At 36.2% G+C, this 27,341-nt stretch overlaps 1 protein-coding gene across 1 annotated transcript in view; it reads left to right on the top strand.

Annotated features, from left to right (window-relative positions):
- The window catches only part of HNRNPLL (heterogeneous nuclear ribonucleoprotein L like), a 36,730-nt gene extending 16,760 nt beyond the window's left edge, over nt 1-19,970 (top strand). The window contains exons 5-13 of the mRNA XM_019647841.1: nt 2,688-2,784; nt 2,871-2,943; nt 7,110-7,181; nt 11,100-11,317; nt 14,687-14,808; nt 15,220-15,421; nt 16,078-16,135; nt 16,224-16,322; nt 18,996-19,970. Of these exons, the coding sequence (XP_019503386.1) occupies nt 2,688-2,784; nt 2,871-2,943; nt 7,110-7,181; nt 11,100-11,317; nt 14,687-14,808; nt 15,220-15,421; nt 16,078-16,135; nt 16,224-16,322; nt 18,996-19,051 (997 nt within the window). The 3' untranslated portion in view covers nt 19,052-19,970. The remainder of the gene's footprint in view (nt 1-2,687; nt 2,785-2,870; nt 2,944-7,109; nt 7,182-11,099; nt 11,318-14,686; nt 14,809-15,219; nt 15,422-16,077; nt 16,136-16,223; nt 16,323-18,995) is intronic.
- Nucleotides 19,971-27,341: the final 7,371 nt, after the last annotated feature.

Raw genomic sequence — 27,341 nt, 5'->3', positions numbered from 1 at the left:
ATGGGAACAGTGCTGGGGAATTGGGGGAAGGGGAACAGACAAGTTGCTGTCGTTTTGTTCTTCAGTCTAGTTGTGGAGAACGTTGCTTCACTGGCCCAAGTTGGTACCATCATTGCGTTCTTCCTGGGTGAGGCAGATCAGTCGCTGGCTTCTGGACGGCTGCTCACTGCGACTGCTAGCCGCTCACGCTGGCTGCTCGCTACATACTGTAGCTCATGGCAACCCACTACCACAGGGTCTGCAGCCTACGCCGTCGCTGGCGACTCATGGCAGCCCAGCTCCCGGCCGAGCTGTCATTCAGCATCTTAGCTGTGGAGGGCAGCGTCACTGGCTCTCACATGTGGGATCTGAACCGGGGCCCTCTGGCGTCCCAAGCCAGCCCCCAACCATCGCGCCACTCGGCCCCTTTTTTTTAACTTTGTTGGGGAACAGTGTGTTTTTCCCAGGACTCATCACTCCAAGTCAAATTGTTGTCCTTCAGTCTTAGTAGTGGAGGGCGCAGCTCAGCTTCAAGTTCAGTTGCCGTTTTCAATCTATTGGGTTGTCAGAAAAGTCATGACACATGTTTGCAACAGATGGCACTAGTTCATTTTTGGAAGTACTAGAGTCATTCACATCTATGTTATTGCTATGTCATTTGACAGCTGACAGTTCTAGCTTGATTCTAAAAAGAAATTGAACAATTTGGTTGAGTTTTGGAGACTTTACAACAAGTTGAAGATGGAAGACCAAACTGTGCATTTTTGCCATATTTTACTGTTTTACTTCCATTAAGGGAAGAATGTGCATCAAGCTTGTGAAAAGTTGCATCAAGTTTACAGTGACAATGCTTTACAAGAACGTCAGTGCCAACGATGGTTCATGAAATTCCGTGCTGGTGATTTTGATCTCAACCACGCTCTTTGGTCAGGGAGGCCCACCGAGGTTGATGACGACAAAATAAAGGCACTGATCGAATCAAACCCACGTTACATGACACGAGAGATTGCAAAACCATTGAACATTCATTATTCAAGCGTTCACGACCACCTGAAGAAGCTGGGATATATAAGCAAGCTCTGTATTTGGGTTCCGCATGAACTCAAAGAAGTTCATTTGACAGCGCATATAAACATCTGCAATATGCTCATTAAACGTGAGGGAAACGATCCTTTTTTTAAGCGACTGATAACTGGTGATGAGAAGTGGATTGTTTACAACAACGTGGTGTGCAAACGGTCTTGGTCCTGAAGGACGTGATGATTCGCCTCAACATCGAAAGCAGACATTCATCAGAGGAAGGTTATGCTCTCAGTGTGGTAGGATTTTAAAGGTGTCGTGTTTTTCGAGCTCCTACCAAGGAACCAATCAACTTGAATGTGTACTGTCAGCAATTGGACAGTTTGAGCGAATCCATCATCCAGAAACATCCAGAGCTTGTTAATTATAAAGGAGTTGTGTTCCATCGCCACAACATGAGACCACACACAAGTTTGATAACTCGTCAAAAATGATTGGAGCTTGGATGGGATGTGTTGCTACACCCACCATACTCGCCTGACCTTGCGCCGTCAGACGTCCACTTGTTTCGCTCTCTTCCACCAAACACCTTGCGTGGTATAACGTTCAGTTCAGATGAGGCTGTAAATAAGCACCTTGTTCAGTTTTTCGCAAATAAAGACAGGTCCTTTGATGAACGAGGAATTATGAAGCTCACTGAAAGTTGGCCAAAGGTTATCGAACAAAATGGGCAATATATCATTGATTGATCTTTGTTCTTTATATAAATAAATGACCTTTGAAAAACAGACAAAATACTACATGACTTTTCCGACAACCCAATAGTTGTGGGGGGACACAGCCCACCATCCCATGCGAGAGTCAAACTGGCAACCTTGTTAAGAGCATGCTCTCTAACCAACTGAGCCATTCAGCCGCCCAACAGCAGCTCAGCTGCAGCTCAGCTCAAGTCGTCTTCAATCTAGTGCAGCTCACTGGCCCATGTGGGAATCGAATCGGCAATCCTGTTGCTCAGAGCTCGCGCTCTAACCAACTGAACCACCCGGCTGCTCCCAGCATACTCTTAATGGTGCTTGCTTCTGGCAATGTGTCTTGCCTTTTTTTTTTTTTGAAAGAATTATAGACTTAAGGAATTTTTAAAAAAGCAATAAAATCAAGATAGTTAAATGACTAAAATTCTGCCTTCCCAGAAATATATGAAAATTAAAAATTTTTGTATTATTTTGGTTCTTTGTAATGATCTTAAGAGTAAAATATTTTCTATTTCAAGATAGCAGACTATGCTTTGCTAGGGAGTGTGACCATGCTACCTTCCCCTTCTCTCCTTCAATTTATAAAGTACTTCTGATGCCTTAGAAGGATTAATGTAGGTAGTTAGGTTGTATTGTTTTCTTTGGCACCACTGACTCTTTTTTTTATTTTTTAATTTATTTTTCCATTATAGTTGGCACACAATGTTGTATTAGTTTCAGGAGTGCAACTTAGTGATTAGATATTTATATACCTTATGATGGTATGATTGATCTTAAAAATAAATTGCTCCACTAAAATTCATCTAGAAATTTTATTTGGGAAAACATTTCCAGAAGTGAAAAAGTTATTTCTGCTTATTTTAAGTACTTTTCTTAGGGAGTGTATAATGATTAAATATTAGATATCTTAAACCAAATTTCCTTAATAAAGCTTATGTTTGAATCAGTCCTTTGTGCCCAGAAAGCTAAAGCAGCACTCAACGGAGCAGATATATATGCTGGATGTTGCACACTAAAAATCGAATATGCAAGGGTAAATATTTTTTTCAACACTTTTCCAAAGAAATATTTACGCTTTGGATATATAATTTGAACTTATTATTTTTTTAATTTTAACAGCCAACTCGCCTAAATGTTATTAGGAATGACAATGACAGTTGGGACTACACTAAACCATATTTGGGAAGACGAGGTAAGTATTTTATGCATTTTAGAATGTACTTAACATCTGCTGACAAAGTTTTACATGCAGTTAGATTCCTTTTTCCTGAGACGAGCTAGTTCATTCAAATGAAAATCTTGTTGGTGAATGCTTTTGTTGCAAAAGGCCATGTAATGCTGGAAAATAACCTTGAACATTAGTGCCCCCTTCTGGTATGTACTGAGTTATTTATATTTAGTTCAACAAAGGAGCCCACACATACAAGCACGCCCGCAGTTCAAGGACTTGCATTTCTCCAAGCAGCTCTCTCTCTTTGGAGGAGAGGAAACTGATTCAGAATATTCCTTACAAACTGCAAACTTGCACACTGCTTCTCTATGGAAAGAACTTTCCCCCCAAGCTGGACGAGGCATTAAGAAGGCTAGAGGATTCCAGCAGGCTGACTCTACACTTCATCATGCACAACATCGGCACCAGCAAAAGCCCTCTGAAAAACTCAGACTTGCAATTCACCTTGACTGCATACTGCATGCACCATCACCCCAAGTTTTTAAAGGAGGACACTTAACAGTACTTCAGACTTGGCATGGGATGAACACCATGATAGACTGTGCCCTTTTATTCACATTGTATGTATATATTGGTCTGATTTCCCTTAAGGTTTCAGCTGTAGAATTTAAGACTTCACTAACGATACTAGACTTTATCTACAATGTTGTAAATGTTAATGCCCATTACTTGTAACTGTTTGCAGCTTAGATTCAAATTGTTAATTGGCAAATAACCAGGGCCCATTTATCTATAGGTCTCGGGAATTGATTATGCTCAACCAATCCACACAGATATTAAAGATAAAAGGATTAGAAAGGTGCACACTTGCTGCACTCTACTTTTTTTTCCTCAAGTGTGGACATTGAATAGAATAATATAATGAAAAGGTGCATTATATGTAAAAGGCGATTTCCTGTGTGGTTTGATTTTTGTAAAGTGGCTGTTTATAAGTTGTTACTTTTTGTAACAATTACTCATGTTAATTTGTATAACTAGAAATTTTGACATTTCAAATGTAGGTGAAAGTAACATGTCTGTTGAAGGTAGAATATATTTAAACTTGATAAATCTGAAAAGAGCATTTCATTTGAGATACATTTTCACCTAAAACTTACAAATGCTAGATTTCATGAGCATAGATTTGACTGATAACGTTGTTCAACTAACTGTGTGGCACGTCTGGAATATACAGATTAAAATGTGGATCTTGTAAAAACAAGGGGGCTGCAGTATTGGCTACATCTCAACTACAATATCAGTGTGTGAACCATATGTTAGAAAAACTCACTGAGTGTATTTGTAAAACTCAATAAGTTAGGAAAAATTTTTATGGCATCCAAAATATCTCGGACAGTAGGGACTCTATAGTGCATGCACTCTTGCCAAAAGCAAATGCAATGCAATGATTTGCATGTTCAAATATTTAGAACTTTAGGATGATTGGCCCCTTTAATTCTCAATTCTCAGGAAATCATCTCGCCTTATGTATGGGGTTGCAAACAGGTTTGTTTTGTAATGCAGCTTTGGCTGGACCCCACATTTTTCAGTACTCACAGAAATCTACTTGATACAGGCTTGGTGCAGTTGAATACAGTATTGGAAAATAAAGCCTTAGTACTCAAACAATGAAACAAGTGGTTGATGAGAAATCTCTCACTTCTGTCAAATTGCAGTCAGTTATTGAACTTTAATTTTTGTTGTCGTTATTTTTTACCCATTTGAAATAGTGAGTTTTGGTTACATTTCTCTTAATGTCTCTTAAAACATTTATAGATACGCTTATTATAATAATGTTAACATCTGTTCTTTTAAAAGATCTAAAATTTAGTACACAGAGCCGGCTTAGATTAGTTTTTCATGGAAGGAATTACAGTCAGAAAGGTAGATATTTAAATAGTAAAATATAATTAAAGGAAGTAAAATAGAATTTTAGTTTCTACTTTCAAGGGAAAAGATTTCTTATTTTCTAATTTCTTACAGAGAGTTGCTTGTCTGGCAAGATGATAGCAGTTTATGTTTTTGTAGTGATTTCAGCTTCCACTCAAGTTGATAATGAACTATAACTTTTTCTACCAAAAAGAGAGAACTTTTATAAATATAACATCATTTTTAAAAGTCCTTTTCAGCTTGCATTTTAGTGTAAAGAATTCTTAGCCTGGACTTTAGAGAATCCCTCCAGAAATGTTAAGCAAAACTTGTGTATATGTGCATCTTTTTGGGGAGAAAGTCCACAGCTCCCATCATATTGCAGATGAATCCAGAAAAGGTTACAAACCACTCTTTATAGGCTGATGTACTCAATGTTTGACTCTTCTGCACACTTCTGTTATGTGACCTTATATTAGATAATGAATGCTTCAAATAAAGAGAATTATTAATAATGAGAATATGTGGCTGAAAGACACCTTGGAGATCATCTACCTTAACTCCTTTATTTTATAAATGAAGATTGTTTCTGTGATTATACAGCAAATTAGTGGTTAAGTTGAGATCTGATTCCTAATCCAGTGCTCTTTCTTTTATAGCACACTGTTAACTGTATCAATAAAACTGAGCCTTGAAGACATGGTGGTTTGGGTTTAAGATTCCTGGATCAGATAAGGAATTGTATTTAGTGTTTGATGGCTTAACTAGAGGAGTTTTAGCAGACTATATTAGCAAACTGGATTGATTCAAGAGGGGTGAGACTTGATGCTGGAAACCATGTAATGGAGGAAAGAAGGAACTGTGGATGTTTAGACTGGAGAAGAAACGACTTTGGGGAAATGGGGGAAGGATCATAATAGCTTTTAAGCATTTGCAAGGATTTGTGGAAAAAGACAAAGTCTGTGAGGTCCCAAATGGGATAGAATATGTGTAGAGGACCAATTTCCATACAATATAAAAACTAATTTTTTGATGCTTTAGGACTAACTGAAAATGTAAGGGAAAGTGGTGAATACCTTGTTACTGGTGTTGGTTAAGCAGAGGCTAGATGGGCCCTGTTGATTGGGATGATGTAAAGAGAATTTATACGCTGAATAAAAGTTGAACTAGATGACCTCGTAGGTCCCTTTCAGTGCTGTGATAACTTGGAATAGGTAATTAAAACTATTCTTCTATAGACTGAAGTGAAAGTTAAAGTATTTCTCATCTCCCATAAACCTCATTTGTTTAGGTGACTAAGGATATATAGAAAGCCTCTCTCTGAATTTTCAGATTAGAATGCCGGACTCTTAAGATACATTAAAAAAACAACAAAAAAACAACTCACTGGATACTATGCTTTGGTCAGCAGACTTTCTAAAAGTATTGTACAATGGTTTTTAAAATTTAACAAACATAGGAAGTGCTGTTTTAGAAACTTATGAATCACTTTTATTGAAGTCTCAAATTAGATTGAAGAAAATTGGCATGCCTTCCCTGAAAATGTAGCTAGAATAAAAATTATCCTTTAGGAGTATTGTAGTACTCTCATCCAATAATGTAGCCCCCTTGGTTAGCTTTCTCTTGGCATATTAAACTTTGGGGGGTGCTCATAGTTCTGCCTGGTGTTAAGATCTATAGACAATGACCAATCCATGATATACGGGCCAGTGATGTGCAGATTTCCAGGTCTCAAGTCTCTAGGTGTTTGTAAATATGTGTATATACATACAAAATACTCTGTGTTTACTGATTGTGAAACCATGTAATACAGGTTGTTGTTGGCTTATGCTGAACTTCTTGAAAGAAGCCCACTTTGAAAATGTGTTGCTGTTGAAGCTAATAGTATGATTCAGGTACTGTCTTTCCAAAGTACTGCACTTAAAGCTTGTTTTAAAGACATGTATTGGTAAAAACTTCTGTACAATGTCAAACTCTAGCATTGTGTACATTCACTTTCTGAAAAGTATCCATTCTTTCCTTAAATTTGAACGTGTGATTGTATTTGGCATTTGCCAAAAAGATATTTTCAAGTTAAGTGGAGTTTGTTAGATAGAATTACTTTCTTAAATTTTTGGTGTTTGTATTTAAATTGGATATGAATGGATGTTTAAAGTTAACCAGGAATCATATTTCTTTATGAATTGTAATGGATGTTTTGAATGGGTGTTTCCCATGTGAGAACTCTGTTAAGTACTTGGGTCAAAATTGTTAAAACCATGTTTCTACTTTTGTGTCAGATAGAGGAAAGGGTCGCCAGAGACAAGCCATTTTGGGAGAACACCCTTCTTCGTTTAGACATGATGGCTATGGTAAGTTTGTCAAGGCAGAAGGAAGGTGGTATAGATGAACTGTTAGAAGTTTTGCATTTCTGATGAAGAATGGCACATTTCTTGTTTCTATTTTTCCTGCTTACCTGACTTGGTTTATATGGGATCAGTCCCTTATAATGTACTCCCAAGGAGTTGTCCAAAATCCTCTGCTTTTTTAGAATATTGATATGTAATCCTTGAAATATATGAGAGCTATTGGTTGGGAATTGAAAGCTTTTTCCATTACAATTTGTTTTGTTTTGTCTTGGTTTTGATTAGTAAAGGGCTCTGGTCTGTTAGAGGACCAAAAAGAAGTATTATTGCTCATTAAGTGTATCTTCTTCCATTCTAGCAATTATGAGCAAAGAGGAATTTTGAGTAATAAAGGCAGAAAGAATGGGGCATTTGTTGAACAGGAGACATATTTCTGGTTAGATCCTTAATTATTTTTGTTCTATAGTTGCTATTTTGGCTTTGGTTAAATTGGTTCATATTTAAATTTGTTAAAACTTCTTTAGTTTTCATGTTTGCTATGTTGATTTAAGATTATGAAACATAGAATAATAAACTTCCTCAGGAAAAAGTTAAGTATGAGACTATTGCTCTTGTAAGTAGATGTTGAGAATTGATATTGATAAGACAAGTGTGGTATAGAATGAAAATCTTACTACTTACAGTCATTTTAATGAGTGGTCCTTGATCATTTTTCTTAGTTGTTTCTTTAACATTAAACATGGTCGTATGGGTAGTTGTGATCCTGCAGTAAAGAAACACTTGGAACCCACTGTGCTTTGCATAATGGAGAGTTACAAAAGAATTGCCAATCACAAACAAGTAGTGTTGTTGTAGAATATATAGCTGTGTCATGGCAGTTGGGTGAAGGCTAGAAATTGCCAAAGTGGGCTAGAAAAATCTGAAAGAATAAATGAAGAACAAGGAATTCTACTGTAGTAATGTCGACACAGACTGTTTTCTCAGTGTGTTTTCAGGTTTGCCTTCCTTTATAAAATATATCTTACCAAATACTTGTATAAACAAAAATGTTATATGCCCTCGAAGAACTTTATATTTTTAAAAGCGTATTTTGAAATTCTTTGTCAGTTTCATGCCCTAATTTATTTAGAGTGTTTGTGTGTGTATATAAATTTTAAAATGTAAACTTACTTAGAGAAGAGGTGCAGAATTCTTTGGAGTGATGGTTGCTAAATAGGGATCTTTCAGGCTCTGGAGAGTTCTGAGGAGGAATGATTGTGGTGGGTTTGTGTAGGAGCGTCCATTGAAACGTTTAACTGACGATAATTCTACTTTCCTAGGGAAGTAAGCAAAATAGGGTACAGAAGGTTAGAAGGGGGAGAGGGAGAGATGCATAAAAAGGGGTAGAAAAGAGAAGTAAGATGAGGAAATTGGGGAAAAGGCAAAGAAGATGAGAGTAGGTGCTAGTGATACTCTTTACAAACTCTGCGAATCACAGCTGTCCATTAGTTTCCGCAGTTCAGAAAAACAGGTTTATTATTATTTTTGTGTTATATCACGTGTGGCTTCTCCTTTGTGTTGGTGTGTTAAAAAGAAGGAATAGAAAAGGTTTAATAAATTAAAATTATTTAGTTTATTATAGCAGTATAAGTCTGTGCTTTGAGAACCCTTTTAATTTGGGAAGCCCAGCCCTATGAGATGAACTGGTAGAGGCCCTCATACTTGAAAAGTGGCATAAATAAATATACAGATTCATTTGCTGTGAGCCCAAGAAAAGTTGGTATATTAATTGCTAGCATCTTTGGATATAATTCCTGGACCAAAGATTTTAGAGTGTCAAAGATGGAAAATGACTTCAAAATGCTAATAATGCCAATTATGTAGCATTTTCCTACGTAAGTGAATTTTTTAAATACCTGAAGCATTAGTGTTTTAAGCACTAAAACTTTTTTGCATTTAAAAGACTTCTGTTTTTTCTTATTTTTTTAAACAATATGGGTAACAATTTATTTCTATAGGTAAGATAATTTAATTCTGATGGCTCAAGGTAATAATTTCAAAACATCAGTTATACTCTTGCACTGAATTTGATTGTTACCTATAGCAGTGGATGGTAAAGTTTTTGGACCTTGCCCAACTTAAGCAGAGTGGAAGGTTTCCACTGTCTATCTACCATACATCTTTCCATTTTCCATAAAAAAGAAAATTTAGTGATAATAATAAAGTGTCATTACTGTACAAGCAAATGGTAATAGTTGGGGGAGCAATATAATATGTATATATACTGTATATATACTTTTACAGTAGGGATAAGAATGATTGATATATGACCTCAGTGTATGTATAGCAGTTTAAATTAGAGGCCAAAATATGTATAGTTACTAACAAGTAACTCACCATGAGCTATACTGATTGTTTTGATAAATTACCAATTACCAGCAAGAAGAGCAGTTGAAAACCTTGACCGACCAATTTAAGGCAACACTGATGACGATGCTCTGGTAAAGTATTGCTCTATAAAATTGCAGGAATTCACACCACTTGCATGTGCTTCGTGGTAGTGCTTCTGTGTTGTTAAGAATGGCAGGTGTGGAGGGCTGGCCGAGTGGCTCAGTTTGTTAAGAGCTCACTCAAGAGTGCAAGCTCTGAGCAACAGCAGTTCGATGCCCTGCCCGAGGTGAGCTGCCGCTGAGCTGCCAACAGGTGGCAGGATGGCTCAGTTAAAAGAAAAAAGAATGGCAGCTGTGTATAGAATGCTGAATACTGAATTGGAGTCTACATAACCCCTTAATAGCATGCTATGATATCAAAATATAGTAGTTTTAGTAACTCACTTAGTAGATAGATGACAAGTGTCCCTTAGTCTTAACATAAAAATGAAAGTCAATAGCATTACCTACTGTTTACTTCTTCAGAAACAAGGAAAGGACTTGGGAATTTGGATTGGTTTCTTGTGCATCAGGAGGACCTTTGCATGTATCCCACAAGATGCTTCTGTAATCACTAACTCAGGAGCGCCTAAGATGTGTGGGTTTATATTTCTGAGCGACCTGTCTCCAGCTTAGTTGCCTCTTCAGAGACGCCTCTCTTTTTGTTGCTGCCCAGTGTGCCCTTTGCCTACTTTTAGTATCACAATTTCTCCAGACCCCCCCCATTCCTGTCAATTCCATTCAATCTAGCTTTATTTCTCTTGTTACTTCTAATCTGTAGTGGATGAGAAAACCAGGTAAATTAAAGTTGTGTAGAACTACTCTAAAGTTGGCAGGTTGCTTCTTAAGGTTTCTCAGTATGAGACATAGATTTGTGTGTGTTTCTGTGACATCAGGTTCAGATACTCAGGCATTTTCTTCTGGTTCTTGATGTGGTATCAAAAAATAGAGGTTGTTAAATAATGACACCTGAATAGTGAGGAATTAAGTAAATCTATGGTTTTAGTTACCTAAATTAGAATTGGAATAAAATGCTAACCTGAAAGTACATTATAGTAAAATATATTTAAAGGAGACAACTTTTCAGTGGAACTACACATGTTCTTTTTGTTATATCTGTATAGAGATAGTTTTCTAGATTTCACTGTGTTATTGTATTGAACTCCAAAAGATGTTGGCAGGAGGTAATTTTTTAAAATTTGGGGTATAATGTATATACAGTGGCTCAAACCTCCTCTTATCTATGGCCTGATCTTATATACTTTTTTTATGTGGAACTACTATTTTTTAAATATATATACTTAAAGCTTGATGTGTGTAGGTCAATGAATATTGGATCTGGTACAAATAAATATAGATTTTATTAATCTCCACAGGTTACATTTGAATATTCACACATTTGAGTTTTTTTGGGACACACATCAAACTAGTTATATTAAGAGTTTATGTTTTTGTGCGGTATATCGTATTTGTTAAAGTTGAGTTTTCTTTCTTTTTTATTTGATCATTTTTCTAGGATCCCATGGTCCATTATTGCCTTTGCCAAGTCGTTACAGAATGGGCTCTCGAGATACTCCTGAGCTTGTTGCGTACCCATTACCGCAGGCTTCCTCCTCTTACATGCATGGAGGAAATCCCTCTGGTTCGGTAGTGATGGTTAGTGGGTTACATCAGCTAAAAATGAATTGTTCAAGAGTCTTCAACTTATTCTGCTTATATGGAAATATTGAAAAGGTAAGTTTCGTTTTCTATTAGTTTCTTTTGCTAAGATACATAGTAGGCAAATCTGAAAAGGCAGCAAATAAGTTCTTCTAGTAGTGAGCCACGTAAGTTAATAATCCATTAAGTAGGAACTCCAGAAATTGTTTTTTTGTTGGTAAGTGACCAGTATAGTTTGTTAGTACTACATGTATATGTATATATATGTATATATTTTTAAGATTTTATTGGGGAATTGGGGAAGGGGAATAGCCAAGTTGTTGTCCTTCAATCTTAGTTGTGGAGGGTGCAGCTAGTTCAGCTCCAAGTCCAGTCACCATCTGGCTGCCCGTCTGCAGCTCACGGCCACTCAACTCAAGGTGCCATGTTTAATCTTAGTTGCGGCGGGGGGGGGCATAGCCCACTATCCCAAGCGGGAGTCGAACTGGCAACCTTGTTAGGAGCACATGCCCTCACTAGCTGTGCCATCCTGCCCCCTGTTGGCAGCTCAGCTTGAGTGCAGCTCCCAGGCTCATGTGGGAATTGAGCTGGTGATGCTGTTGCTCAGAGCTTGCGCTCTTAACCAACTGAACCACTCGGTCGGCCCCTAAAAATGTTTTTTTTAGATAACTAATATAAACGAAAATCCAAAATAGTAGTTGAATCAATTACTAGAGTACTATAGGCATAAAGCTTATATATATATATTTTATCATTTTAAAGAGGTTTTAGCCTTTAACATGCTGAACTGTGGAATTTAAAAGAGCAGTTGCGGGGCCGGCCGAGTGGCTCAGTTGGTTAAGAGCTCGCTCAAGAGTTTGAGCTCTGAGCAACAGCGGTTCGAGTCCAGCCCGAGCTGAGCAGCCGCTGAGCTGCCAACAGGTAGCAGGATGGCTCAGCTAAAAAAAAAAAAAAAAAAAAAAAAAAAGAGCAGTTGCTTTCATGGAGGTTAGGTATACATAAACATGTCTTTCAGAGCTAGGCCACAAGTTGTAAATTATAGGCGAATTCTAGATTTATATACTTGCCTCTCAAATGTTAGAGTTCTAAGTATCTTCTGAGGAACAATGTGCTTTTAGCTCAAGTAGTATTTGAAACTGACCCACTTTGATAGAATATGTCCAAAACTTTCTGTCCAGAGACTAAAAAGTGGTGAAACATTTAAATTTTACATACTTCGAAGATCTGTAAAATTTTGACTTTATTTTCACCAGATAACTCTTGTTTCCCCAGATCTACGATGTTTTGTTCATTGATAATCTCCTAAATCATCCCTGACACAAAGTAGATGCTGAGCTATTTTTGAAAGAATCATGGAAAATTTAACTAGGGAAATGATTGGTAGTCTTAAGTTACCAATTGTTCAGTACACTTGCTAATTTGAGTTTCAGTGCCGTAGTAATGATATTTTCCCTGTTGTTTTAAGTGATTTTAGTGTTCTTTTCACAACAATAAAAAAGTACAAGCATGTGAGTCATAAGTGTGTAGGGAGAGAACATGGATTGAAATGTTGGTATTGTTAGTTCTTACTTCATTAATTCTAAAGCCTCCTTGATCTGAGGAAGCAGCTTGGAAAACCTCAGAAACAAGAATTTCCTCAACATAACTAATGGAGTTACATTAAAAAAAAGAAAGAAAAAGAAAATTCCACATTTGGTCTAGGGGATAACATGGGATATTGCTACTTGTATAACTAGCGGAGAATACATAGGATAGATTTAGCAATATTGGGAAAAGTAGTTCAGATTTTTTTTACATAGACATTTATCTTAGACACCTAGGTGTTTAAAGGTCTAAGAACTGCATGCTTGATAACTAAATGGGCTTTAATGTATATTTTAACTTTCTTTACATAGTGTTACTTTTTTATTTGTGCTTTTCACATTTGTAGATAACTAGGATCAGGCAATTAATTTAACCAGCATCTTTAGTAGATCTTTTGTGTTATGAACTAATTGTCTCATAATTTAGAAACCCAAATCACTGTCTAATAAAACTTATCTTCTGTATGTTATTTGAACAATTCTAGTCTCTTGCATTCCACATCTCAAAAAATTTTTAACTTTTTTTTTTTTTCCTCAGCTGAGCCATTCTGCTACCTGTTGGCAGCTCAGCAGCAACTCAGCTCGGGCTGGGCATCGAACTGCTGTTGCTCAGAGTTTGCACTCTTGGCTAGCTCTTAAACAACTGAGCCACTCGGCCGGCCTAACATTTTAAATGATATATTATGATACATTAAACTCAAACCATCATAATCCTTAAAAGACCTATATGTAGTTAATTTTTTCTAATTTTTAAAAAAGATTTAACAGCACAAGAACTACAAACTTAACATATATATTTAGTCACTATTAGATTTGTAGGATGTTATTGGATTTAATCGAGAGTGAGAAATTTTTCCCACAAGAAGACAATTGATTTCAAATAAAACTGAAAAGTCCTGTTACAGCTGAATTTTGTTCAAGTGCAGGCCTGGTATAAAAATTCTCAGATAGCCCATTACAGTTGACAGTTGGAGTGATGGATATAAATGCTATGTTGTGTTTGCTGCGTAAGTACATTCCCAATATTCCTCTGAGGTTAATAGATAAGGAAGCATGTTCAAGGTGTCATGAACATTACTGGTATTTAGTAGCTATTTACGGACTTGCCAAGGGGTAGGCACTATGCCGAGTGATTATCATACTTTATCCCATCTAACGCTTTACAGCATTTTATACTAAAATTGGAATAATATAAAAGGATAACATGGCCTCTGCCCAAGATGTTATGAAAACTTTTGAAGTATTGCCTGTTTTTTAAACTGCCCCTACCTTGCACAAACCTTACTGGCAATGCTGTCTCAAGACCATCTTGTGTTATTTCTTATATAGGATTTTGTATATTGCTGTAACAGCACCCTGAATATTTGGTAATTATTGCTGACTTTTAAATTTCTAACCTACCTACTAGAATATAAACTTCAAGAAGACCATGTTGTCTATTATGTTCACCATTAAATCCTCAGTACCTAGCACACTGCTTATCAAAACATTAGGCACTTAATAAATATTGATTGAGTGAATAAATATTGATGAGTCCTGTCAGATGTTATTATCTCCATGTTGTAGGGAAGTCTGAAGCTCAGAAAAGTGAGGTAAATTGCCCCGGATTGCAGTTAATAAATAACAGAGCCAGGGTAAGCCTTTGCTCTTCTTCAGTATGCTATACAATGGAATTATAGTCTTTTTAACTTTATTGAATTTTGATATGAATTAAAGTAATAACAGCACAGCAGAATAAAATTAAGATTCCAGGTAACCTTCTGTGTTTGACATCAACCACTTAAACCGTATTGTTTTTTAGAAATTCTGTTACTGTAAAAGGGAATTAAATAGTTATTTTTTTGGGCTTTTGTATTTACAGGTAAAATTTATGAAGACTATTCCTGGTACAGCACTGGTAGAAATGGGTGATGAATATGCTGTAGAAAGAGCTGTGACACACCTTAACAATGTCAAATTATTTGGGAAAAGACTTAATGTTTGGTAAATATCTTAAGTGGTAAATTAAAAACATTTTAATCTTTATCCTTTTTATTAAAGACATTAACTTCAATTTCAGAATATTTTAATGTAACTGAGGGCACATCTGAAACTAGCAGCTGTACTGTTGTCATTTTAGACAAAGTTTTAGGGTCAGGTAAATTCAGATTTTGCTTACCTATACTTAGTTTTTAATTTTATGATCATAAAACAGTATGTTCAAATGGGCACGTTTTTATGTTAAAGTTTTCTAATATGAGAACATATTTAATAGATTTTTTTCTTTCTAATTGATGTCAATGCCTTTTTTGTTAAGATGGATGCAGGTATATATGTTAACATTTTGAGACTACCTACCTGCCACTTTTTATCTAACAAGGTATGTTCTGTACCTTTTCCCTTTCTAACATTTAGTGTATCTAAACAACATTCAGTTGTTCCAAGTCAAATATTTGAGCTGGAGGATGGTACAAGTAGCTACAAAGATTTTGCAATGAGCAAAAATAATCGCTTTACAAGTGCTGGCCAAGCATCTAAGAATATAATCCAGCCACCCTCATGTGTGCTGCATTATTACAATGTTCCGTTGTGTGTCACAGAAGAGACCTTCACAAAGGTAGGCACTGAAATACAAATTGTGTAGAATGTTTCTGTTTTTAAAATGTCATACTTTAGCCTCATTTTAAAGTCTTGCTCTGTTCAACCTGCTTTTGATATTAGTATTTTTTTATTTATTTGGTACTTTATATATTATAGTTCATTCTGTGATCATTATATTTTTCTGGCCTCCATTCATCTGTTTTTTGTTGGTTTGTGGCTCAGTCTTTATGAGAGTTGGAATTAGAATGAGACACGCTCACTCCTACGTTTAGAAAGCTCTTACTATGTTCTTAATTCTCACCCATAAAAAATTTTATATATCCCTGCATTTTTCCCTAACTGGGGGAAATGCTTCAGAAAAGAATTGATTTCTGGAACTCCACTCCCTAGTGGTCAACAAGAAATTCTGGACAACCTTGAGAAAGTATATTTTAGTCTCAAATCTGTGGTTTTATTGTATAGCACTAAATTATTTATATAGTTTATAGTATATCACTATTTTTAATTGATTTCCTCAAACAGCTTATTAATCTAGAAACATGCTTGATTTAGTTTATTCATGCTAGACTCAAAACTCAAGTGCTGCCATGAAGTTTACTTTCTAAAAAATGAAAAGGTACGAATATTGTTTTGGCCATATTTTTAATGGAGTTGTACATTTTTTTTTGACAGTTGTGTAATGACCACGAAGTTCTTACATTCATCAAATATAAAGTGTTTGATGCAAAACGTAAGTGCACATTCACTTTTTACATTTTCTGGTTAAGTTGATGACAAGCAAATAACAACTGTATTTGTGTTTGTTTGTTTTGTTTTAGCTTCTGCCAAAACACTTTCTGGGCTATTAGAGTGGGAATGTAAAACTGATGCAGTAGAAGCCCTTACAGCACTTAATCACTACCAGATAAGAGTTCCAAGTAAGTTCAGTTGTTGTAATTATTCAATTGGAGTTACTGTCAGAAACATTGACAATAATTTAAAAATAACATTTAATTCGTTTTTTGTGTTTTGTTTTTAAAATACAGAGAAATATGAAGAAAACAAGGCATATAAACCCCACAACCCACATAATCCTTCTGTTAGTTACCTATTTCTGTGTAACAGACTATCACAACATTTAACACCTTAAAACAGCAAACATTTATTATCTTACTACTTATGGAAGGTCAGTAATCTGTACAGTTTAGCTGGGTCTCTCGTAAGGTTGTAGTCAAGCTATTGTCTGGGTTTGCGATCATTTCTGGTCTTGACTGGGCCCTGGAAAACCCACTTCCACCCTCACCAAACTGGTTGTTTGTGGGCCCAGTCAAGCCACATTATCCACTTCATGGTAGCTGGCTTCCTTCAGAGTGAGTGATGCAAGAGAGATAAGACCAAAAGACCCAAACAGAAGCCACAATGTCTTTTGTAACCCAATATTGGAAGTGACATACCATCACTTACATTGTATTCTTCTGCTCACACAGACCACCATGGTACAGTGTGGGAGGGCATTACACAGAGCGTGAATACCAGGAGGTAGGGATCATTGGGGCCATCTTGGAGGCTGGCTTCCACAATTCCTGTTGATTTTTTCAGAAGAAAGCAATACATTATATATGGTTAAAAAACACAAACAGTACAAAAAAGTACAAAATGAAAGTTAAGCTTTGTACACCTTCTAATCTTTTGTCTCCTTTATTCTTCCTCCCAGCATATATATAGCTACATTTTAGAGCTTACACAAAATGGTTCTTCTATATATACTATTCTGTGCCTTGCTGTATATATTTTGGAGCTATTTCTATATCAGCACAATGTAAAGCTACATTTTTGTTTCTTAAAGCATTTATACAGAGTAGCTATTCTAGAGATGTAGCACAGTTTATTTAACTATTTCCCTACTGATAAACACTGATTGTTTTAGATTGTTGTTTTCTATTTCTGTAATAGATATTTTTATCGTTGCATTTTTTTGTGTGTGTATTTGTGGGGCAGTTTCTTAATAGTGGAGGGCATAAGATTTGTATTTTGGAAAATGTTGCTAGCTTGCCTTTTAAAAAGTTTGCATCAGTTTACATTCCTACCTATGGTATATGAACATGCCCATTGCCCAACACTCTTATCAACATGAGTATTGTCAGACTTTCAATTTTGTGTTAATTTGTATTAAATGAAATTATCATTCTTTGTTTATTCTCTCCTTTGTGGTAAATGGCCTTTTTTTTTTTTTTTTTTTTACTATGCAAAGAACACTTACACTGACATATTTAGCTTTTGAAACTTTGTGCTGATTTACTTTGATCCTGAATCTAAGGAGTGTTAAAACTTTATTTTTCTAAATAACAGGAGAAAAATTATTAATTTTGTTAGGTGTGATAGTTAAGGAGAAAATAAAGAGAAATACACACTGAAGGATTTATGGGTGGAAAAACATATCTAGGATTTGCTTTAAAATATCCCAGGCCCCAGATTGTGTGGAGGGTAGGTAGATGAAATAAGACTGCCAGATGTTGACAGTTGAAATGAGGTGATAGATATATAAGAGTTCATTATACTACTCTATTTTTTTTATGTTTGAAAGGGTTTTTTTTTTTAAAAAGTTAAATAAGTAGGAATACTTCTCAGTTTACTTCTAGTCACAAAGTAAATTTTAAGTAGTGAGTCAGGCTTAATTTTTGATAGAAAGTTTAAAAGGGCTTTAAAATTATATGCATATTTGAGATACATTCAAGACAGTGTATGAATTACAAACTCCTTTGAGACAGGGACAATTATTTCTGTTCTGTCCTCTGCATGCAGTGTGTTTTTTATTTTTTTAAGTTTCAGGTATCTTCTGCAGTGTCTTAGAAATACTTGTTGATGTGTATGCTTTTTCCTTTATACAATTTTTTTTTTCTTTAAGGAGCTACAGCTTTTTATTTATTTTATTTTTATTTATTTTTTTTTAGGGAGCTACAGCTTTTAATACTAAACTTCTGGTACATTAAGATACCAGAATTGCTTTTTTTGCATAATCAATTGATAAAGAGTTATCTCTGCTTGGTCTGAAAGGTTCAAGAAAAATGCATGAAATGGAGGTATTTTTGTGGATTATACCCATATTTTTTTAAAACTAATTTTAGAATTTATATTCCCTGTTGATTAGAGATTTAATACTACTCTCCTGGAACTTTTTCAGCTTACTGATATCTTCCTATGCATTCCAGTTTTGTCCCACTTCCAAAGCTATTTTTGAGTTGGCGTTTATAGAGGAATAATCATTGGTAATATTTTCTGCAAAGTGACCTTTGCTCATGGACATAGGCCTAATCCTGATACTATTTATCTGTAATAATTATCTGGAAAAAAAAATTGAGTGCCTTCTATGTGTTAGCTAATGTTTAGAACAGTAGGAATGGAGCAATGGACAAAGTCCTTGGCTTAATGGAGCTTACCTGCTAGTAGACATGAATAAAAGTAATCTTCCCCTTACCTTACATAGAAATTTTCCGTCTTTATATTCCTGCTTCAAACACTATAAAAAGGTGAAATAATTTACTTTGCTAATTCAGGGTAATCTTGAAAGTTAGATGAAATGAACTATTAACTTTGTTTTTTAAATTTTACAGATGGTTCCAATCCCTACACGTTGAAACTTTGCTTTTCTACATCATCCCATTTATAAGAAGAGAAGAGCATGTTAGAATTTATGTTCACCTTTATTACAATTTTAAAGCTATACTTCGTTTAAAACAATCTAAAATGGTTGACCTAATGTTGCCTTGCTTACTTTGACTTAAGATCCTGTTCTGTAATAAATATTTTGCCTTGAGTAAATTTGTTGTAAACTTACATATGGAATTGTTTTCATTTTAAAATAGAATATCATAATGTAGACTATCTACAGCTTCCTTGTAGATTATGCAAATATATGATTTCTAATCTTATTATTTTTCTTCCACAGTGAAAATATATTTGCATTCTTAATGCTAATCTGCAAGTATTTTTCCATTGTGTATGAGATTAATGCAGGTGAAAGTATTGCATTTTAATATAGAATTCCTATTATATGTTTAGATGTTTAAGTATGTTGCAGTTATTCATATTAAACATAACTTGTATTTATTAAGTATTTTAATCAAGTTTGAGAATAACATTACACATTAAGTTTTAAGTACTACAGGTTTAGTTGATTTTGTATTTCTGAAAGGCTAACAGACATATGGATACACTTGTACAGTATGAACTCAAACTTATTTAAATTGGTGTGGTTTTTTTTAAAGTCATTTTCCATTTGTATTGACATGCCTCTGTTTCTAGTTCCAGTTTGGAGGTTTTATAAAGTTACAACAATGAGTTAATGTGTTCATCTTCATTGGTTGCATGTGACTTGACCTTGAAAACACATCTGGTATTTGGCATTGAGATTTTAATAGAAGTTATGATTAACAGTTTCTCCTTTAGATAATCTGAGATCCATAGATGGTCTTTAGGGAGTCTGTGAATCCTCTAAAATTGTATGTAGAATTTTGGGTACTGCATTTTTATTTTTTACTCTTAAATTCATCAGTAATATATGTATTTTTCTATATGGTGCAAGGTATAAGGATCTAATTTTATTTTTATTCCAAACAGATAGCTATTTGTTTCAACACCATTTATTAAACATTCTTTCTCCCAGTGGTTCTGTTTTTTTTTCTTTTATTCAAAAGTAATATTCTCATACATAGGCAAGAAAGATGTAAGGACGACACATGGTATTAAGATACTATAACACATTTGTTATCAAGTTCATAGCTTTTTCATAATAGAAAACTGATATAGCCATTTTATTTTCCTCTTTTAAAAGAAGGGAGAATATGTTTCATCTACCTAGAATAACTGAAGTCTATAGTTGGCAATAGCAGTTTTGTGATCTTAGTTAAATGTGCATATAGAAGTTCCACTTAGATCTTTTGTAGAAGCCTTATCTTGAATTTTAACGTAAAAAAAGGCAGTTTGCCTTAATCCTTTTAGAAATGAGGCAGGGGTTTTAAAAAAATTTAAGAACTGTTGAATAGGAAATTTAGATGGAAACTAATGTTTATTTCCCCTTAAATTTTGACAGCAGTGGACCAGTGTCCTTTTAGTCCTCTAAAGATCTAGAAATACTTAAATTCAATCTAGAAGCTTTTTAGACCCTTATCATGGAAACTAGTAAGTTTTACTAAGGGCAACTTACGTACTCATGTTCTTCATTTATTATCTACTTAATATCTAAGTTTGCTAACTTTACAATAAACAAAGCTTTTCTTTTTCTCCCTTTACTTTTCTACATTTGTTGCAAAATTGAAATGTCTTAATTTTGAAATAAAAATTTTTTAATTAAAATACAGCTAACATACATTATATTAGTTTTAGGTGTATACCATCGTTATTCAACATTTATTTACCTAAAGAAGTGATCACTATGATAAGTCAAACCACTTGACACCATACCATGCTATCACAATATTATTGACTATATTCCCTATATATATATATATATACACACACACATTATATATCCCCATGACTTGTTTTATACCTGAAAAATTTGACCTCTTATTCCCCTTCACCTTCCCCCGCTTTTTATTTTTTTTATTTTTATTTTTTTAGCTGAGCCATCCCTGCTACCTATTGGCAGCTCAGCGGCAGCTCAGCTCAGGCTGGGAATCGAACTGCTGTTGCTCAGAGCTCACACTCTTGAGCGAACTCTTAACCAACAGCCATTCGGCCGGCCCCCTCCTCCCCCCCATTTTTTTTTTTTTTAAGATTTTTATTTTTTTAAAGATTTTTATTGGGGAATTGAGGGGATGGGAACAGCGCTGGGGAATTGGGGGAAGGGGAACAGACAAGTTGCTTTCGTTTTGTTCTTCAGTCTAGTTGTGGAGGACGTTGCTTCACTGGCCCAAGTTGGCACCATCATTGCGCTCTTCCCGGGCGAGGCGGATCAGTCACCGGCTTCTGGATGGCCGTACACTGTGGCTGCTGGCCGCTCACGCTGGCTGCCGGCTACACACGGTAGCCCATGGCAACCCACTGCCACGGGCTGCAGCCACCTACCAGCTCCCTTAAGGTTCAGCCTTGATAAAGCCTCATGTAGTATGCAGGCTGGGTGAGGCAGGGTCTCAGGGAGTCACTAGAGTAGGAAGAGTTGTGGTCACCAGGTTAATGTAAATTCTGGTTTGGTGCCAGTGCTGAGCCTGGAGCTACTCAGCAAAAGTCTCAGAGTACGCTGAGTCCAGTCACCGCTTGCCTGGGGTCTGTGAGACTCGGATAGCTTTCCAAAAGAGTGCAATGCAGGCGGAGTGCAATGGCTGCTCTAGGAGAAAGTGCTGCCCGAGTTCAGGGAGTTGGGTGGGGTGGGATCCAGCTCAGCAGACCAATGAGATTCATATTTGGCCATAAGCATAGGGGGCGGGCTCAGCACATTAAATATGGCGGCAGCCTGCTGGTTGCATGGGAGGAGGACCTCACACAGGGAAAATGTCGAGTGTCCTCCAGCCCTTGTTTGAGGCCACGTAACTTAGTCTCAGTCTGCCCTCTGTATGTCTCCAACACAGTCCAAGTTACTGTCTCCGCTGGTGCCCAAGGTGTGTGCGTGGGCCCTTTAAGAGGATGCCTGAGTTGCCTGCAGCTTTTCGAACCACCTGGGTGGTCAGAATCCCCACTGTTTGTCATAGCCAGATGTGGGGGCTCCTCTTTCTGGCACCAGTACTCAGGACTGGGGAGCCTGGTGGGCTGAGGTCCATTGCTCTTCTTGGGGAAACCTCCATGGCTGAGATATCCCTCCTGGTCCTCAACCACCACACGGAAGTTGGGGTAGCCAGTTGCGTGTCTCTGCCCCTCCTACGAGTCTCGACATGGCTGCTTATAACCTTGGTTATAAAACGTTTGCAGCCTGACTTCAGATGGCTCTTCAGGGTGATTGTTCAATAATTTAGTTGTTATTCTAATTTGTTCACGGAAGGAAGCAGGCACGGTGTTTTATCTACCCTGCCATCTTGTATCCCCTTCCCAGTAAAAGGTGACTTCTGAATTTATGTAATAGTTGTCTCCCCCTCTGAAAACTGGTATGGATGTCAGTGTTATGAATTATTTCGTGTCAAAGATTTTAGGAAACAAGCCTGTTTAAAGGCCTATTTAATTTAGATATGCTTTAAGTGGTATTGAATTTTAGGTATGAATTCTATGTTTTAATGTTCTGTCTTCCCCTTCCAAACTAGTTTTAGTTGTTTAGTGGGGCCTTGCTGACCTATGCAGTGGTGTGTCAGCCCTACACTGTTGTTGTCAGTAATTTCTTTGACAGTTTATTTGGGCATCACCACTGTTAGTGGAGTTTGCTTTGGCAAGTCTCCCTTTTTCCTTAGACTTAATGACAACATTCTTCTCCTGTGCTATCTCTCTGCTTTTAGGAGACAGTGAAAGAGTAGATTTTTTAGAAGTAAGGAAATAATATTAGCTTTGAGTGTATTTTAATATTGAAATTTCATTCCATATCCAAATCCCATTAAATATTTGATAACAGATTTCAGAACTGAGTTATGGAATATAATCTACCTTTTAAAGGTCATTGCTTTTTTTCTAAAACAGCATTTCCATTAGTGAAAAGCTGATACATTTTAGTTCAGCTAATCACCTTCCTAGCCATCTCACTTTTAACATGTTTTGAACTTGAAAAAAAATACAGTGGACTTTGCTTTCCTAGTAAAAGTTTCTTCAGTATGAAGCCCTTTATCTGAGGGGCACTTGAAATTCTTTTAGTTTTAATTTATGAATGAGAAAGAAACGGTGAACATTGCTGCCTCTCCATCCTCCCCCATTTTGTAATCAGGTTTTAGTGAACCTGACTGACTTAGTCACATCCCTCTAGCCCAGTGCTCTTAGTAAGGGAGGTACCGCCCCCTTAGGGGACATTTTGATAGTTTATAGGGGTGCTTTTTTCAATTTGGAGGATACTACAAATATTCGATGGGCAGGGACCAGAAAGAATTGTCCTTTATGTCCTACATGACTTTCCAGTATCCCATGAGATATTACCTGATCCTAGACCCTAACTCTGTTTTGTATATACAAACACAAAGTATTTTTTGTGTACAGTACACCGAATTTTCTAGGAATGTAACTACCTTGTAAATCTAGTGAAGATGATTGTTTTGTTTAGAATATTTCTAAGAGTTGTTCACCATTTTGGAAAATTGCATCATCAAAGTGGTATTTGAGTTGACATTACAACATATCAGGGTCTGTTCTCATTTGTAGTAGTCACATTCGTCTCTATGTGTTCTATTGCAGCTATTCCTGAGTGTCACTATGCATTTGATTATGTTTTATTTTTCCTTTATATTACAGTTAGGGTTTTATTTTGTTTTTCTTCAACGTGTGTGTGTGTAGGTAAGTAGGTGGGTATTATACCTATCTAGGAATATTTCAGCATAATGAAGGGGTGTCAGACTGTCTGAGCTGAGAACCATTGCTGGAAACAAAGTAATCGGGTTCTGAGTTGAACAGGTAAACCTAGGCTGATCGAAAGACAGTGAAGCCTAGGATTTGTTGAAGAATGGGTGAGGAGATGCTCTCCCCAAGGGTTGTGGTCTGCTCATGTGAGGTAGGCCTGGGACTGCTAGAACTATTTTGCTATCTTGAGAGAAACTAGCATGTGGAGGAAAAAATGATACACAGAAGAGCGTAGAACTTAAAGGCCCCCTAATTTAGGCAGCATGTGGAGACCTCCGTGAGCATAGGCTACTCTGATCACTTCTTGCTCAGTAGACCCCTGTCTTCAGAGTTCCCTTTTCAGTTTGAAACCATAACTTTGTATTTTAAGAATCTCCAGTTGCCTAAATCTCACTTTTAGCCTCTCTGATATACAAACAATAGCCAAATGAAAGAGCATTGAGACTTGTTTGACAAGGGGCCCACCCTATTTTTAAACCTGAAATATTTTTATCTTTTAGCCAGTCATAGGCCTATGACCCATCTTATTTTCTCATGTAAGTATTACCATGAAGTTTAAACGTAGGTGAAATATTTCTGGACACTTTTTATACTGAAAATATTCTCTAGATTTTTTTTTTCATGCGGGAATTGAACTGGCAACCTTGCAGTTAATCTCTGTAGATTTCTTAATGACTCCCTTTATTTTCAAGAGCAGAAAGCTTATAAATATTCAACTTAAAAATTCTCTCTCTTGTATAACTTAAATCCTTTTATGTAAATCATATATTGGGTTGTCGGAAAAGTCATGACGTATTTTGTCTGTTTTTCAAAGGTCATTTATTTATATAAAGAATTAAGATCAATCAATGATATATTGCCCGTTTTGTTCGATAACCTTTCAGTGAGCTTCATCATTCCTTGTTCATAGAAGGACCTGTCTTTATTTGCAAAAAACTGAACAAGATGCTGATTTACAGCCTCATCTGAATTGCATGTTATACCACGCAAGGAGCTTTGAAGAGAGTGAAACAAGTGGAAGTCTGATGGCGCAAGGTCAGGCGAGTATGGTGGGTGTGGCAACACATCCCATCCAAGCTCCAATCAGTTTTGATGGGTGATCAAACTTGTGTGTGGTCTCACGTTGTCATGATGGAGCACAACTCCTTTACAATTAAAAAGCTTTGGACGTTTCTGGATGATGGATTTGTTCAAACTGTCCAATTGCTGACAGTACACATTTGAATTGATTGTTTGGTTCCTTGGTAGGAGCTCGAAAAACATGACACCTTTAAAATCCTACCACACTGAGAGCATAACTTTTCTCTGATGAATGTCTGCTTTCGATGTTTGAGGTGAATTGTCACTTTGGGACCAAGACCGTTTGTGCACCATATTGTTGTAAACAATCCACTTCTCATCACCAGTTATCAGTTGCTTAAAGGATCGTTTTCCTCACGTTTAATGAGCATATTGCAGATGTTTATATGCGCCGTCAAATGAACTTCTTTGAGCTCATGCGGAACCCAAATATCGAGCTTGATTACGTATCCCAGCTTCTTCAGGTGGTCGTGAACGCTTGAATGATGGATGTTCAATTTTTTTGCAATCTCTTGTGTCATGTAACGTGGCTTTGACTCGATCAATGCCTTTATTTTGTCGTCATCAACCTCGGTGGTCCTCCCTGACCGAAGAGCTTCGTTGAGATAAAAATCACTAGCACGGAATTTTGTGAACCATTGTTGGCACTGATGTTTTTGTAGAGCATTGTCACCGTAAACTTTATGCAACTTTTCACAAGCTTGACGAGCGTTCTTCCCTTTATGGAAGTAAAACAGTAAAATATGGCAAAATGCACAATTTGGTCTTCCATCTTCAACTTGTTGTAAAGTCCCCAAAACTCAACTAAATCGCTCAATTTTTTTTTTTTTAGAATGAAGCTAGAACTCTCAGCTGTTAAATGACATAGCATTAACATAGATGTGAATGACTCCAGTACTTCCAAAAATGAACTAGTGCCATCTGTTGCAAACGTGTCATGACTTTTCCGACAACCCAATAGAATTGTTAATTGAATAAAGTGGGAGCATTGAATTAGTGACAATTTCTGATTTGGGAACGTGCACAGCTTTTTTTGTGTGACACAGTGATCACATAGGCTTAAAGCTGCTAGACAATCTTGAAATGTTTGGTCTGAGTCGATTTGATAATTTGGTTGTCATTTCTGGTTTTGTTTTTTTCTCCACAGAAATAATACCCAAGAGAATTCAAGAGCAATATTACTCCTTTCTGGGGAGTAGTTATGGTTTATTGAGAGCCTGGAAAATAAACCAGTAAATGGCCTGAAAGATTATGACTGCTACTATAATTTTAGAGTAGCATATTAGAGAACTGAATACCAGTGGGATAGTTTTGGGTCTTTAAACTTGATTATAATTTATGATTGTGAAACAGGTTACTAAGATAATTGTTAGATGTCATTTTATTTGAAATACCTTTTTCTTAGGACAGTAGTGGTGCTTCTACTTTTGCTTAAATGACATGGTAGGTAATCCTTGGGTTGCAGCAATATTTAGCAGTAATTCTCAACAGTTAGAAAAGAGGATTTGGGGATTGGGGTTGGGATGACTCCATGAGTAGAAACTAAAATCATGCCGGGGAGCTTTTAAAAAATACTGATATCCTGGACCACCTGCAGATTTTGACTTAATTGAACAGTGGGTATATGTGTGTGTGTGTGTTTCTTAATGTCAAAGCTAATTATTAATTTCATTTAAAGTTTATCTTTGTGACTTTATGATGTCATAAAGCATGAATGTAGATGAGATTATTTTTGTTATAATTTAGAGATATAAAAGAAAAATTACAGCTTGAACCAAAAAGTCTTTATTTTCTACAAAAAAAACCCAAAAAACCATTTTAGAAGTGTTATTTGGAACCATTTGGCTTCTTGGACATTTAACTCATTTATTTTCCCAACATCTATCAAGTGCGTGAAATGTGCCAGACATTAAAGTTCAAGCAGACAGCTTTAAAAAGTCAGTAGGTTAATTTGAGCTTAGGAAGGAAACAGAAAAATGGCAAAGGCATCTTTCCAGATAGGAGGCAAAACCCTGTTTCCTAAATAGGAGGAATTGAAAATTGATTAATGAATCTCTAATCTTTGAGTAATAAAAGCTGAATCTTTTCTGCTTTTATGAATTCTACAAAATGGAAAAGTGAGGTCAAGGAGTGGTTGGCACTGCATGGAGTGTGGGGGGAGCAGGCCCGGTGGTTCTACCTCACGCATTGATGAGGGTCCCTACCCAGATGTTGTGATCTGCCCAAGTTGAACAAGACAAACCTACAGGGATATTATGACCTGAAGTTAAATTTGGCTTAGAATCCAGATGTTAATCCTCAGAGTTCTGATACAAACAAAAAAGCCTTTTGCTTCATTGAGTTAATTGGTCTTCCTCAGTGACTGGAAGTATTAGCTGTATTAGTCCAAACTATTAATTACTCTGTTAAATGGTTAG

This window comes from Hipposideros armiger, unplaced genomic scaffold, assembly GCF_001890085.2.
Source record: "Hipposideros armiger isolate ML-2016 unplaced genomic scaffold, ASM189008v1 scaffold_116, whole genome shotgun sequence".
In the NCBI taxonomy this organism is placed as follows: Eukaryota; Metazoa; Chordata; class Mammalia; order Chiroptera; family Hipposideridae; genus Hipposideros; species Hipposideros armiger.
Note: the sequence above shows the minus strand (reverse complement) of the source record. Positions and strands in the feature narration are given on the sequence as shown.